This window comes from Caretta caretta, chromosome 3 (assembly GCF_965140235.1).
Source record: "Caretta caretta isolate rCarCar2 chromosome 3, rCarCar1.hap1, whole genome shotgun sequence".
In the NCBI taxonomy this organism is placed as follows: Eukaryota; Metazoa; Chordata; order Testudines; family Cheloniidae; genus Caretta; species Caretta caretta.
This window is the reverse complement of record NC_134208.1, coordinates 192,937,220-192,952,586: the sequence shown is the minus strand read 5'-3', so window position 1 is coordinate 192,952,586 and position 15,367 is coordinate 192,937,220. Positions and strand designations below refer to the sequence as shown.

The 15,367-nt window shown below is 43.2% G+C and overlaps 1 protein-coding gene across 4 annotated transcripts in view; it reads left to right on the top strand.

Annotated features, from left to right (window-relative positions):
- Positions 1–14,479, top strand: part of APLF (aprataxin and PNKP like factor) — a 101,057-nt gene extending 86,578 nt beyond the window's left edge. For 2 of the 4 annotated variants that reach the window (XM_048842748.2, XM_048842752.2), the window contains one exon: positions 8,057–14,479. In XM_048842748.2, coding sequence (XP_048698705.1) covers positions 8,057–8,265 — 209 coding nt within the window. In that variant the 3' untranslated portion in view covers positions 8,266–14,479. The remainder of the gene's footprint in view (positions 1–8,056) is intronic. The other 2 variants (XM_048842750.2, XM_048842751.2) reach the window with 1 other exon arrangement.
- Positions 14,480–15,367: the final 888 nt, after the last annotated feature.

Sequence of the window (15,367 nt, the reverse complement as noted above, 5' to 3'; positions counted from 1 at the left end):
AGGCTGGATCTGTTTGGGCAAAAGGTTTATTCATCTTCTAGCCTTCAATTGAGAGTGGCCAACCACCCTGTCCTCCTTGGCCACTACGGATTACAATATGTGGCAGGCCATGTCCAAGTTTGAGGCTTCGCTTCCCAGAGGGTCCAGGAAGGAATTCCAGGTGATCCTTGAGGAGGGCACTGCACGAGGGTGGCCCTCCAGGCAGCTTCAGACACAGTGGATTCCGTAGCTCGCACCATGGCCTCAGCTATCTCCATGCACCGGGCATCCTGGCTGCATCTCTCTGGCCTGTCGACAGAGGCTCAGCAGTCAATGCAGGACCTTCCCTTCGATGGTCAGGCCCTGTTTGCAGCACAGACTGATAGTAAGCTGCATGCGCTCAAGGACTCCTGCACTACCCTGAAAACTCTAGGGCTGTACGTCCCCGGTCCAGCCCATAAGCGGTTCAAACCACAGCCAACTCAGGGCCAAGGGAGCCAACCCCGGCAGGAGCCGCCCCACAAAAAGAGCAGGAGCTACAAACGCCACCCGAGCCACCAACCCCCTCCCTCAGCCCAATCAGGCTCGACCTGCAATAAGCAGGGGAGCAAGCAGGCTTTTTGAGGGTGCGCTAGAGGGTGACCTACCAGATTATACTCCAGATCTATCTTTCATGCCTTCCTCTAACTACCTTTCCTTTTTCCTCCCAGCATGGACCACCATAACCTCAGACCGGTGAGTGCTCAGTACAGTGGTGCAGCGTTATACCGTACAGTTTTTATCCCCCTTCCCCATCCCTCTTCAGGGACCCCTCTCATGAGAGTCTCCTCATGCAGGAGGTAGAAGGGTTGTTGCAGCTGGGTGCGGTGCAAGAGGTTCCCTGTGAGTACGGGAACAAAGTGTTCTATCCCAGTACTTCTTATCCCAAAGGCCAAGGGCAGTCTACGGCCCATCCTGGATCTACAAGACCTCAACAAATACATAAAGAAGTTGAGGTTCTGCATGGTCTCCCTGCCCTTCATCACCCCCTCCCTGGATCCGGGAGACTGGTATGCCACCCTTGACTTGAAGGATGCATGCTTTCATATAGGCACTTCCTACGCTTCAGGGTGGGATCAGACCACTGCCAGTTTGTGGTCCTCCCTTTCAGCCTAGCGACAGCACCAAGGGTGTTTACCAAGTGCATGTCGGTAGTTACGACTTACCTCAGGCACTGGGGTATCCAGATCTTCCCGTACCTGGATGACTGGCTGGTCAAAGGTCAATCCAGATGTCAAGTCCAAAGGGATGTCTCGGTGTTGCAGGCCACATGCTGATCCCTGGGCCTGCTGGTAAATGACAAAAAGTTGACATTAGTTCCAGTGCAGAGGATAGAGTTCATTGGAGCGGTGCTCAACTCCACCTGTGCTAGAGCATTTCTGCCCCAGGAAAGGTTCCAAGCATTGGTGGACCTCATCGCGGGAGTCTCCGCATTCCCGTGACCACGACCAGGGTTTGTCTGCACCTGCTGGGACACATGGCAGCATGTACGTATGTCATCTGCCATGCCAGGCTCCAGATGCAGCCCTTATAGCAGTGGCTGGCGATGGTCTATTCCCAGTCCAGAGATCACCTGGAAAAGGTCATTACCATCCCGTTGACAATACTTACCTTGCTGCAATGGTGGACGACCCACTGTCAGTCCTGAAAGGAGTTCCGTTCGACAGCCCTTGTCACTCCATCTAGCTGATATTGGATGCCTCTGACCGAGGCTGGGGAGCGCATCTCGGCAACCTCCAGATCCAGAGCATGTGGTCCCCGGAGGAGATGACATTGCACATAAACGTCAAAGAGCTCAGAGCGGTACGGTTGGCCTGCAGAGTCCTCCTACCGCACCTGGCAGGCAAGGGGGTGAGAGTGTTGACGGACAATACGGCCTCAATGTTCTACATCAACAGGCAAGCGGGAGCATGCTCATTGGCTCTCTATCAAGAGGCTCTCCGATTGTAGGATTTCTGAATTGAGCACGCGATCCACTTGGAGGCCTATCACCTCTCTGGTGTCAGGAACATGCTGGCAGATCACCTCAGCAGATCCTTTTTCTCTCACGAGTGGTCACTCCATCCAGAGGTAGCCCGGATGCTCTTCCAGAGGTGGGGAACTCCCCAAGTGGACCTGTTCACCGCCAGACAGAACAGGAAATGCCATCGCTTCTGTTCCCTGCAGGGTCTGGGCAAGGACTCCCTCCCTGACGCCTTCCTCCTGTCATGGTTGGGGGGACTGATGTATGTGTTCCCGCCAATCCCGCTCATCAGCTGAGTCCTGTCAAAGATCAAGAGAGACAAGTCCCAAATTATTATGATCGCCCCGGTGTCGCCACACCAACATTGGTTCGGCTCACTGGTGGACCTGGCGGTGGCCTCTCCCTGGACCCTTCCCATCCAACTGGATCTGCTCTTGCAAGATCACAGGCCTCTCTTACACCCCAATCTTGTCCCACTCCACCTCACAGCGTGGATGTTGCGTGGTTAAACTCAGAAGAGCAGGCTGCTCTAGCGAGGTCCAGATAATCCTCCTGGAAAGCAGGAAGGCTTCCATTAGAGCGGCCTACCTGGCCAAGTGGATGAGGTTCTCCCACTGGGCATCTGAGCATAGTATTTCTCCAACGCACTCCTCCTTACAATCTATCTTAGATTACCTGCTCCATTTTAAGAACCAGGGGCTGGCCCAGTCCTCTGTCAGGGTGCACCTTGTAGTTATCTCCACTTTCCACCTGCCACTCCAAGGTCAGATGGTATTCTTACATGACATGTCGGTCCGATTCCTGAGAGGCCTCGAGAGGCTTTACCCACCGGCCTGAGCCCCTGTCCCACAGTGGGACCTTAACTTGGTTCTTTCTAGGATTACAGGCCCGCTTTTTGAGCCTATGGGCTCCTGCTCCCTCTCCCACCTGTCATGGAAGGTCGCTTTCCTTGTAGCCATAAAATCCGTGAGACAAGTGTCGGAGATTAAAGCTCTGACATCGGAACTGTTGTATACCGTGTTCTGTAAGGACAAAGTTCAACTGCGACCCCATCCGGCCTTTCTGCCGAAGTTGGTGTCTTCCTTCCATGTTAACCCGGACATCTTCCTCCCGGTGTTTTGTCCCAAGTGGCACACCACCAGTGAGGAAAGGAGGCTGCATGCCCTGGATGTCAGACGTGCCCTGGCATTTTATCTGGAGCATACCAAGACCTTCCACAAATCGATGCAGCTCTTCATCACGACAGCGGAGAGGATGAAGGACTTTCCAGTGTCTTCACAGAGGATTTCCAATTGGATCACCTCCTGCATCCAGACCTGTTACGAGTTGGCACAGGTCCCGCCACCACTGATTGTGAAGGCCAGCTTGACCAGAGCTCAGGCGTCCTCGGCAGCCTTCCTGGCACATGTTCCCATCCAGGACATTTTCAGAGCCATGACGTGGTCTTCAGTTCACACGCTTATGGCACATTACGCCATCACTCAGCAAGCCAGAGATGATGCTGGGTTCGGCAGAGCTGTGTTGCAATCTACATGTCCATGAACTTGTACCCGTCTCCGTTGGCAGTGTTTGAGAGTCACCTAATATGGAATGGACATGAGCAAGCACTCGAAGAAGAAAAGACAGTTACCTTTTCTGTAACTGGTGTTCTTCGAGATGTGTTGCTCATGTCCATTCCATGACCCGCCCTCCTTCCCCACTGTCAAGAGTTTCCGGCAAGAAGGAACTGAGGGTGGGAGGAGCTGGCAGCACCCCTTATAATGCAGCATGTGCATGCTGCTCCAGGGGGCTCCAGAACTGGTCCCCTATGGTTACCACTGCAAGAAAAACTTCTGGCACCGGTGCATGTGGTGAGCGCACACACCTAATTTGGAATGGACATAAGCAACACATCTTGAAGAACACCAGTTACGGAAAAGGTAACTGTCTTTTCCCGAGAGGCCATGAGTAGCTTTGAAATGCTTTAATTGAAGATCTTTCTGAGACCATCAGTGGTTGATCTGATTTCCTCACATTATTTGTGCTTACTTCTGCTATTACTGAAATACTTAGTCTGGCTGTTCCTACTCACCATGCTTCTTTGAGACATGTTTGCTGACAGTATCTGACTTTAGGCGCCACCCCTCTGGCACTGCTGCTTCAGAGGTAGCAAATGCAGTTGTCATGCAGTCCAGTTTGGATCATCTGCATAGTGAAGTCCTATCAGTTAATAGTTTTAAGTCCCACTTACATTAAAAATAAGTCTGAGTTTTTTATGGCGTGTGCAGCTACAAGAAATACAATTCAAATAACGTGTCCCTTGTCAGCTGTAGCAGGGGTATGTGTGTGTACACAGGCAGGTGGCCAGCTGAACATGAATATCTGTGGCAGGGTGATGGTATAACTCAGTTATTTTAGAGAGTCTACATATTAAAGATGCAAGGCACTTTCAGTGAGAGTAAACTCACATTTTGTTTCTTTGTGCTCATATGTCTTTCTTTCTGTTTATTTTAGATAACTTAGATTAATTAAAGTGCTCTTAATTGTTGCTGGAGACTAGGTGGGTGAGATAATATATTTTATTCGATCAACTGCTGTTGCTGTGAAGCTCGAAAGCTTGTCCCTTGCACCTGCTAATTGGTCCAATAAAAGATATTACCTCGCTTGTCTTGTCTCTCTCATACCCTGAGACTAACACAGCTGCAACACTACAATCAGCAAGGGTTAATATTTGCTGACTTTTTCTAAAAATGTCCTATCTGCTGGGTCCAGTGGTTGCTCCCAAAGGTCAAAGCCTGTAAAAGGCTAGGATCAGCAAGTTCACATTTGAGACTGTCCTTGTCAGCTGTGAATACTGTATCTTGCAGGCAGATACGGTTCCATTAACCTTTAGTACATGCTGTGTGGCACAGCTGCAGTGTTAAGCAGAGTAGAGCTGACATTTCCATATAAATATATTTAAAGTCTAGCAACCAAGAGAAGGGCACTGACTAGATGACATTTGACATGTTTCGTTCGTAATCATTATCCTAACTGCCACCAGAGGGACTGCTAATTGCTTAGTGCCTATATAGAATAAGAGGCCAGGGTTTGAAACGTTATCTAAGGGTAGAACGGTGGTGGATCAGAGCAAAAAGGGTCAATAAGGCTTCATGTAGTCACTGATTCTGTTCACTGTTTGAAAATTTGTGCCTGTCCATTCTACAGCTACCCAGATGAGTGGTCTGCTTTCGCTATCAGCTATATGGAATCCTCTTACGAAGAGCTTTCATATCTCTAGCAAGCAAATTATCTAGTTCCCAAGAATAGCTTTTTTTAAAGAGGATGTGCTGCATCCTCTTGGAGCTTCTTTTGTGTAAACACATTTTAAATAAAAGAGCCTCAAGGTCATCTTGATAAATGTGGTGCCACTAGAAGAGACGGTTTTGTCAGAACTGCTTGCTTAATAAGCTGCCTTAAGAGCCATGGGATTGAGTAAACTTCGTAAGGAACAATAAAAACACCTACGCTGTTCTTTGCTGGAGTCTGAAAACGAAGCAAGAAAAAATGTGTCGTCTTCTTCTTTTTTTTTTTTTGGTACCATTTTTAACTATTTGTAGGCGAGTGGCAGAATATCAACAGGTTGATGAAAATAGCCAGCAGCTCCACACAACAGTTCACTTAAAGATGATACAAGTGGTGCTCTGGAAGTGAAGGGGGATTTTTTTAAGGTTCTGGGCTTACTATACCCAAGAGGGCCAATCTGCCATCTTTACTCACATTGAGCAATTCACTACTCTCCAAAGATCCCATATATTTCAGTGGGGCTACTTGATGAGTAAGGTGCTATTCAACAGGCTTAAGAGGTCCAGAATGTGGTCTATAATAGGTCCAGTATCATATAATCATCAACCTGTATTTTCGTTCTTGCCAAATACTCTTGAAGCAGGTAGTTGTTTTTTTTTCTTAACTGGGCAGGGTGGGAGGTGGTTAATGGACAATTGTGGGAGACTTTTCAGAAGTTCTTGAGCACCTCCAGCTCTTACTAAAGTCATTGGGAGCTGCAGGTACTTATGAAAATCACTCTCATGAGAAGACTCGATCCTTTCAAAGAGAGGGACACAGTGGAATCAATATATTCTTTTCTTCAGTTTTCTGCTGCTTTCCTTTTTTCTTCTTCTCCACCCTCCCGTTTGTTCAATCCTGTATGCCTCCTTATTTCCAATTTTTCCTTCCTTTGTCTTGCAACTTTACTGTATTTTCACACCTTTTCTAATTGTTTTGTTTGAAATGGTGAGGATTTTGTTTTTACCATATTTAGGACACCTGCCACTTATCTGTTCCCTTATGAATCTACTGCTCCATAGGCCGTTAGTGACTTTTGTAACAAGCAATACCATTTTCAGCAGTGAAGTTAGTGGGGTTGGGTGGAAATGATTAGTTGCTCCTTTTAGAGCTGATGGTAGGTGGTAAAACAGCAAGCAAGATGGTAGATTACAGCCCAGATTGGCAGAGTTGGCAAGTATTTGATTCCTTTCTAGGCACACACATCATAACTGGATTGTCCAAAGCAAGTAGTTAGATCCAGAGGACTGTGGACTAGGTTTTCTTGGATTGTACTCTTGTCTCCTCCACAGATTGCTGTGTCTTCCAGCAAGTCTTTTAACTTCCCTGTGCCATTGTTCACCCATCTGAAAAATGAAAGTAATATTTTATAGTGGTGGTTGTGACATTCCCCAGGGTGCAACTTGAACTGCTGTGTCCCCTTATCTCTCTAGACTGGGACGCCTTTTACACTGCTTTGCTAGTGAACACCAAACCCTCTAGGCTCTGTTCATTCACAGCCACCAGCATGTTAAAACACTTCCAGCTGAATGCATGAATGGTATGCCCAGCCATCCATGAATAGATACAGGGTGACACCCACATATCCCGCAATCCCAGCCTTGCCCCCCAAAAGATGTGCGTCTTGTTCAGTAGCCCACTGGACTGTACAAGCTCATAAATTAGTCTGCCATTCCAACAAAGGGTAATGAATATGCACCAGCCCAGTTGACCTGAGTAGAGAGTCAATCAAACGTGCTGGTTTAGATAAAACAGTAAAACAAGTTTATTAACTAGAGAAAGATTTAAAGTGATTATAAATGATAAGGTATATGAGTTAGAATCAGTTACAAAATAAATAAAAGGATAAACACACAAGCTAATTCCTAAACTTTACCAAGGCCAATAAGTTTAAAAGCAAAAAAGTTTCTCTCACCCACAAGCTTTCAGCAGACTGTACTGGCTGGAAAAACCTCCAGGGCAGGATCACTCCCCCAGTTCAGTGGTGCACCTTTGTCTTTCAAGCAATCTTGCTGCTGTGAGTAGAGACGGCGAAGGAGAGGTATCTAGAAGCATTTTCCCCACTTCTTATGCTCTAACCCTTTGTACTGGAAAAGTCTTTCCTGGGTCATGAGGTCAGGCAGTTCCATGGCATATGTGAGCTGCCAGCTGTCCTTCAGATGAACTGTAAATTTCTTGTTTACAACTCCCCTGCTGGTGAATCTCCAATCTTAGCACCTAGCTTTTAGCACCTAGCTGGCCTGCCAGGGTGCCTTTGTCTTTGAGAAAATGGACTGAGGGTGTTACCCAGAACTACAGCATATTTCAGTAACAATCATATAGCAAGATCTTGTAGCACCATATCCAGTTGATACACACATGTTAACAGGACAATTACGTTCAGTGGATTATGAGTTTTCAAATGATACAAGGCATACTTTGTACAAAATATATCATAATCCTATAAATTGGTGAACATGGGGTACATGATGTCAGATGGGGTACAATGTTTCACAGTGATGAGAAGATTACTTAATATTAATACATGCTTTGGGATCATTGGGTGCAAAGTGCTAGAAATATAACTAAGTGCAAAGTATTCTATTAATAGAACAGCTAAATAATCCCATAAATAGTTTTGTAATGGTTGTAATAATTTCTGGTAAAAAAAATAAAAGTGAAATTACTGTAATTCTTGAGCTAACTGCATTATAATAAGCACCTCGTAGATCTAGATTTTTCCACAGCACTTGAAGTCTATACTTTAATCTCTCTGCATTTTGCCCTGCACAGGAAAAAGTGTTTTGGAGGAGGACAGCGATAATGATGGTGAACCGAATGAATATGATCTGAATGACAGCTTTCTAGATGACGAGGAGAAAGAGGAGTATGACCCTACTGATGAAGATTCCGATTGGGAGCCAGATCCTGAAGACAAAGACAACGAAGATGTTGAAACACTTTTGAAAGAAGCACAAAAATTTATTAAAACCAAAAAGTAGTTTTGTCCAAATGATGTGAAGTACTTACAGCATACCTGTTTACAGGATTGGTGGGGGCTGGGGAATGACTTTGAAAGCCAACTTTACCCGTGCTTGAGACACTACAGACGGATTTTTCATGAGGAAAAAATGAGCAACAGCTTCATTTTCTTTTGATACACATTGTTTTGCCTTCAACTTCTTAGCTGATGAAGTCAAATCATAAAGTCTGGGATTATATTGTGGTTTAACTGAAGACTTTTTTTTTAAAACATCTCTTTTCCAACTTCTTAACAGCTCATATTGTCAGAGGGAGGATTAATGGGTTTGAATGTAGCTATTAACATTCCTCATGAATATCTTTCTATGCTTGCAAACAAATAAGGATTGTCGACCTACCTTAAGGAGGTTTATAGTTTTGCGAAGGTGTAATATATTCCATGCTAAATAAAGAAAAAGTAACATTGAACAACTTTTTTTATGGCAGATCAAAACATTCTCAGTTCAATAGGAAGTCTTTGTTAAACCAGTTATTTTTATTAGTTTGTTATTCAGCTATCCTACACTATCGTATTAAGTTTTACCAGGCTGTTAATAGTGGATGTCTTCACCTTATAATTGCACTTATTTCTCTGACATTCCTGGTGTAAATTGCTAATTTTGAAAACTGTCTAAATAACTTGGAGAAAACCCATTTTTTAAAATTTATGCTAAATTTCAAATTATGTCCCCAAATCAATTCTAGTGTATCTTTTTTTTCCAGTTAGTGTACACTGATGATACTGTCAATTTATGTTTAAATGGCTGGTTCTACAAACTGACTAAATTATGCTGAGCTTATTTAAGTGAAGCTTGTAGTTTGTTTGCCTAATGCTTCCCATTAAGGCCCTGTTTTCAATTGGCTTGTAACTTTCCCTAACTTTTAACCTTTTCAGACTGAATGTTAATGGAAAGTTTCAGCAAAAATGGTTTAGCCGTTACTGAATACAAGGTTAGGAGAAAATACATTATTTTGCCTGGATTTTAAAAATATCTTAAAACCATTTTGTTGAGAAGATCCAGCACACCCATTCTTTGGAGCAGGGATCTGAAATTTAGCAGAGGGAGGGGGTTGTCTCCCTGGTTTCAGGGATGTGCCTTTTGCCGTCCTGGTGAAAATCTGCCCATATTTAGTAAAGAGCCTCCATACATTGCACTTTGCACATGCTCACTAGAAGCTTGTTAGAGTTTGGCAGCTGACTTCTCTGAAGATTGCGTCTGCACTGAGTATGCTCCACCCCCTCACAGCGCCTGCATTTAATCAGGCTGCGCAAGCACCATCTCCGCAGAATGACTGAGCATGCCCCTCTCCAGGGGCTCTGTAGCACTTTCTCTACAGTTGCTTCTCCCAGAGGCCATGGGTCACTGTGGTGCTCAGTACAGGAACTGAGAGCAGAGTCTTTTCTGTGCTCTCAGTGATCTTCCTGGTGAAGCCTAGGCAGTGAGGAAGAGGAGGAAGGGACATGATTGGAATTCTGAGGGGTGAGGCACAAAGGGGGTTGGGGGGCAGCATGGTTCCACATGTTAGGATTGTTTTTTGTTTCTTTTTTTTAAAAAATGAAGCTATGGCAGAGTTAAAAATAGCATGTGATCATATAATTAAAGATTGTATCATAGCGTGTATGCACAAGGAGGCTGAATTAAGGTTATGTGGGCATTCTTTATGCAGGAATTTACTAACTTTTGAAGGCTTGACTTTGCAAATATAACATTCTTGTAACGTCGGGGAGTTTTGTATGTAATAGTATGTATATTGGCTTGTATCTTCATGTCTGCAAAGGCACTACGGGTTTTCAGAAATGTTCTCAGCCATTAAGATTTGTGATTTGACAATTATTTAATTTTTTGAAAGGGCTTCAGCAAAGGAGTTCAAATAACCTGCTAGTGTCTAAATCTGTATTGAGCTGTATTTGGAAGCAATATAATATTTTCAAAAATTGTGCATCAGAAATCTGGCTCAGACTTTAGAAGATTGAGTATAAATGATGACTCATGATCTTGTTCTGCATGTTGAGAATTTGGGAATAATTTGTTTACTGTCAGAGTTGTTTCACTTGAAAATAATTCTAGTCATAGATGAGTTTTCTGAGTTTATCTGATTTCATATGTGACCTTAGCAACATTCAGCAAGCAGAAACATTCTGTTCAGTAGTGTGACAATATGAATGTCCATCTGAGCCGCTCCAAAGAGTTGAATTAGAATTTTCTATTAAAATAAAAGTAGCGATTTTCATCTGTGGAGGTTATCAAGGTCATACATCTAATCACAAAAACAAATCTAGAAATCACTTGTAGCTTTACATAATATTATTAAATATAATCCCCCCAGGATTGAAATAAAAATTATATGGAGAGGGTAACTGACCAACTGTTACCAAGAGCCCGCCACAGTTGTTATAGTAGTATGCTGCAGTATCGTCTGCTTAAGTCAAGCCTGAGTTCTGATATTTTTCCTTTCTGTCTCCCCCTCTCAAAAGCAAAATAACTTTTCCATGCTTCCAGTCTGAAATGTGATGGATTTGTTGTAGCTCACGAAAGCTTATGCTCAAATAAATTGGTTAGTCTCTAAGGTGCCACAAGTACTCCTTTTCTTTTTGCGAATACAGACTAACACGGCTGATACTCTGAAAAAAATCAATCAGATGCTTTCTTCCCAAAATTTCTGAGGTGTAAATGAGATTCCCCAAAGTATTTGTATTCCTTTTTTCCCCAAGCTTTCCACACATTGCCTGCTAGTGAGCCAGATCTGGCCAGTCAGGTGGTGGCCTTCCCATGCTAATAACTTTTGGTCACTGTTAACCTAGACCACATTAGACTGGCCAGTGAGGGGTCAGTTGCTCTTTATCTCATTACCATCCCCTGAGCACCCTATTATTTCAGATTTAAAATCGCTGACAGAAGTTGAGTTCTTATGCAGTGGTGGGAGCCGAACTCAAAAGTTTGTATCTAATTTCCTGACTCTCGTCTTAATTTTTTTTAGACTTTTGGGGGGGAAGCCTGAGAGGAAAGTGGGTAAATGTTCTAAAAACATAAGTCATTTAATTTCAAGAGTAAATATATGTAGCTATGTCATAAATATAAAGGGAAGGGTAAACACCTTTAAATCCCTCCTGGCCAGAGGAAAAACCCTTTCATCTGTAAAGGGTTAAGAAGCTAAGACATCCTCGCTGGCACCTGACCAAAATGATCAATGAGGAGACAAGATACTTTCAAAGCTGGAGGGGGGTGGTAAACAAAGGGTTCTCTCTGTCTGTGTTGCCTTTGCCGGGACCAGAGCAGGAATACAGGTCAGAACTCCTGTAAAAAGTCAGTAAGCAATCTAGTTAGATATGCGTTAGATTCTGTTTTGTTTAAATGGCTGATAAAATAAGTTGTGCTGAATGGAATGTATATTCCTGTTTTTGTGTCTTTTTGTAACTTAAGGTTTTGTCTAGCGGGATTCTCTATGTTTTGAATCTGATTACCCTGGAAGGTGTTTACCATCCTGATTTTACAGAGGTGATTCTTTTACTTTTTCTTTAATTAAAATTCTTCTTTGAAGAACCTGATTGCTTTTTCATTGTTCTTAAGATCCAAGGGTTTGGGTCTGTGTTCACCTATACAAATTGGTGAGGATTTTTATTAAGCCTTCCCCAGGAAAGGGGGTGTAGGGCTTGGCGGGATTTTGGGGGGAAAGACGTTTCCAAGTGGGCTCTTTCCCTGTTATATTTGTTAGATGCTTGCTGGTGGCAGCAATAAAGTCCAGAGACAAAAGGTAAAATAGTTTGTACCTTGGGGAAGTTTTAACCTAAGCTGGTAAAAATAAGCTTAGGGGGTTTTTCATGCAGGTCCCCACATCTGTACCCTAGAGTTCAGAGTGGGGAAGGAACCTTGATAAGCTAACATGCAATATACCAATGCATAAAGATCTGCATGAGTTGAGCATATAGAGGAATATTATGCCTCCTAAGAAGTAGTGAGATCCTAGGAGCGAATAAATTGCCCACGTAGCAGTGTCTGGAATTACTAAAATTCTACTTTGAAAATTCTGACTAGGAATCCTCAAATATTCAGCTCCATTTTCTCCTTCCATCTCCTTTTCTGCTTGGCTCTTCTAGGTAGGAGGAAGACTGAGGAAAGGAGTAGAAAAGTAGGGAGGATCTGATTATATGAGAAAAGACCAAAAAAATTATTCCCATTGGTTGCCAATCTGCTTAATTAGCATATGGGGAAGAGCTAATGGATCTCCAGGCATGACAAAGCAGGACCCAGAAAATAGTTTAGAACATAAGAACAGCCATACTGGGTCAGACTAAAGGCAAATGTATTAACTACAAATATAGATGTGGCATGTCTTGAACCTTGAGCAGATTGTGCAAGGTGATTTGTCCCCTGATGCAGAAGGGGCAACGTTAGAGAGGACTGGAAGCAGGCCAGGTGGTTGGTCTCATGGCACCAGTTATTATAAGCATGATGGGAGTTTTGTGAAGGAGGAGAGGCTACATGATCCTTGGGGTGAGTTTGTCTGTTAGTTGTATGCTTGCTAAATCTGGGGGTTTGGTAGCGAAGTACCTTTGTGGATTGGGACATAAGTGAATTGCTGATGGAGTCAGGAATCATTGTGACAGTGAAGACTGGAGGTTGAGGGTTCCTCCCTCCCTGTCCTAGGTTTAGAATGCTCGACCTGGAATTAGAATTGAGAAGAGTTATAAAGAAATCCGGGAGCGGCCGTACCTGCGGACGCTCAGGTAAACAAAGCGTCTCGCAGCCCGCCAGGGGCTTATCCTGACCAAGCCACGAACCAAGTTTGGGAACCCCTGCTCTAGATTATATTACTCCCACACGCATGAGATTATATCCAGATGGAGCTGCTGTAGCTCAGCTTTTAGGGGTGAACACTATGATGATATGAATAATAATAAGTGGCAGACTGGATATCATGCTTCAGCATCTTTCTGGCCTCTCTGGCCCCAAGGAAGGTATAAATTGTAGAGAAATAATTATTGCTAATCTTCTTTTAATCTATATTCACATAATATAATGGTAGAATAATTCTCTTAAGTATGTCCAAGAAATGTCCAAGGAAGGAGGACTTTTATTTAGGGCTAGATTCTGCTGCACTTGGTCATGTTTTGTAGATTTTGAGATGAAAAGGGACTACTATGATAATCTCATCTGATCTTTTGTGCAACACAGGCCACACTAAGTGATTCCTATATCTAGTCCAACAACTTGTGGTTGAGCTAGAGCATATCTTCTAGAAAGATCTCTTTTCTGCCATCTTAATGGAAAGACTCCAGTTTATGGAGAATCTACCATATTCCTTGATGAGTTGTCCTAGCCATTAATTATCCTCACTGTTAAAAATGTGTATTTTATTTTCAGTTTAAACACTGCTGACACTCGCTTCCAGCCATTGGATCGTGTCATGCCATTTGTCTGCTGGATTAAAGAGCTCTCTAGTAACAGATATTTTCTCCTTCTGCAGGTAATTGTAGACTGTGAGCAGGTCATCCAAAAAATAACAGAAGATGCTGTATATTTAAAAAGTATTTCCCTCTCCAATCCCCACAACCAAACTACTGTATGTCGGATGTATAGTTCAAGAACATGAAACTAAAAAAGCTTTTCATTTCAGGTATCTTTCCCATTTACTTATAAAAATATATTTTTCCTTCTAGTTTTCATTCATGTGATGCATAAATAGGAGGTAAAGCTCAGTCTTCAAACACTCATTAATTTTTATATTTTTTTTAATGGGAAAGTTCAACACTTGTATTTCTCTCTTGGTACTGTTAAAGTCATAGAGTGAAATGGATCTCTGTAGAACAGATGATACAAGGTATATGAATCACCTAAGCCAAAGTAAGCCCTCAGGAGGACCGAAGTGGTTCACGGGCTTTGTGCACAGGGTGAATTTCACCCAGAATATTCATATGCAATATATTCCCTATTCATATTTATTTCTAATCAATGAGATAATTGTATGCTAGTCTGAAGATCTTGCTAACCCTGATAAGCAAAGTAAGTCCTGGTTGTTAAAATTTGATTACTTGGCAGGATGTCTTCTTGGAAATGATTATTACTTTTTTTTCCTTGTAATTTAAAATCTGCCATGCTGCTGACTGTTTGCATTGTGTGAGGAAATCCAATAACCACCATGTCATGGGACTCTAATCAAGCCAATGCTGGCAAATAAATAAATAAAATGGCTCAAGTACATCTTCAGTTCTTCTTACAGAAATGTAATGACAAGACTAGGAAGCAATATTAACACAAAGCAATACTGTATTTATGATTCAAATAATTGAGCAACAAGATAATTGTTTGTCAAGTGCCTGGTACAATGAGGACCCAGTCTTGGTTGGGGCCACTCATACAATGTAAATAACAATAATTGTACACACACTCAGCAGGCAGCTTCCCTGGACTAGCAGACAGAGCAGAGCTGGCCATGTGGTGACTGGTCTCACCTAGGGAGCTGGAGGGCAAACTCAGCCTGGCTGGGAAGTTTCCCAGCAAACTCTACAAATTGGGAATCATCAGTGGGGAAGGGAACACCCAGCTGAGGGATCTGCTGTCAGGTCCCTAGAGGCCAATTGTATAATTGTAAATAATAAAACTCATACATTTGACAGTGCCTCAGGGAAACTTTAGTGAAATGCATAAATAGAAGTATTACAGTCCATTTTCCTAGTATGTAGAGCTATGAGACCATTTAGGTTACTGTAAGAATGACAGAAGCAGACAGGTTTCTGATTAGGTCAGTCAGTCAGCTATTGGTAGTTAACAGTCAGGGACACAACCCCATGTCCTGGGTTCTCCTGAACCTCTGACTTCCATAAGATGGGACTGGACAATAGGGGATGGATCACTGAATAAATTGCCCTGTTCTGTTCATTCTCTCCAAAGCATCTGGCACTGACTGCTGGCAGAAGAGAGGATCCTGTGCTAGCTGGACCACTGGTCTGACTCAGTATGGCCATTCTTATGTTCTTAACATCATCTTATGCTCCATCAGCAGGTGACAACATAGGTAATGCACAGTACTTCAGTCACCTCTGATACTATAGACATTGAGAAGATCTGGCAGACAGGTTAGTAT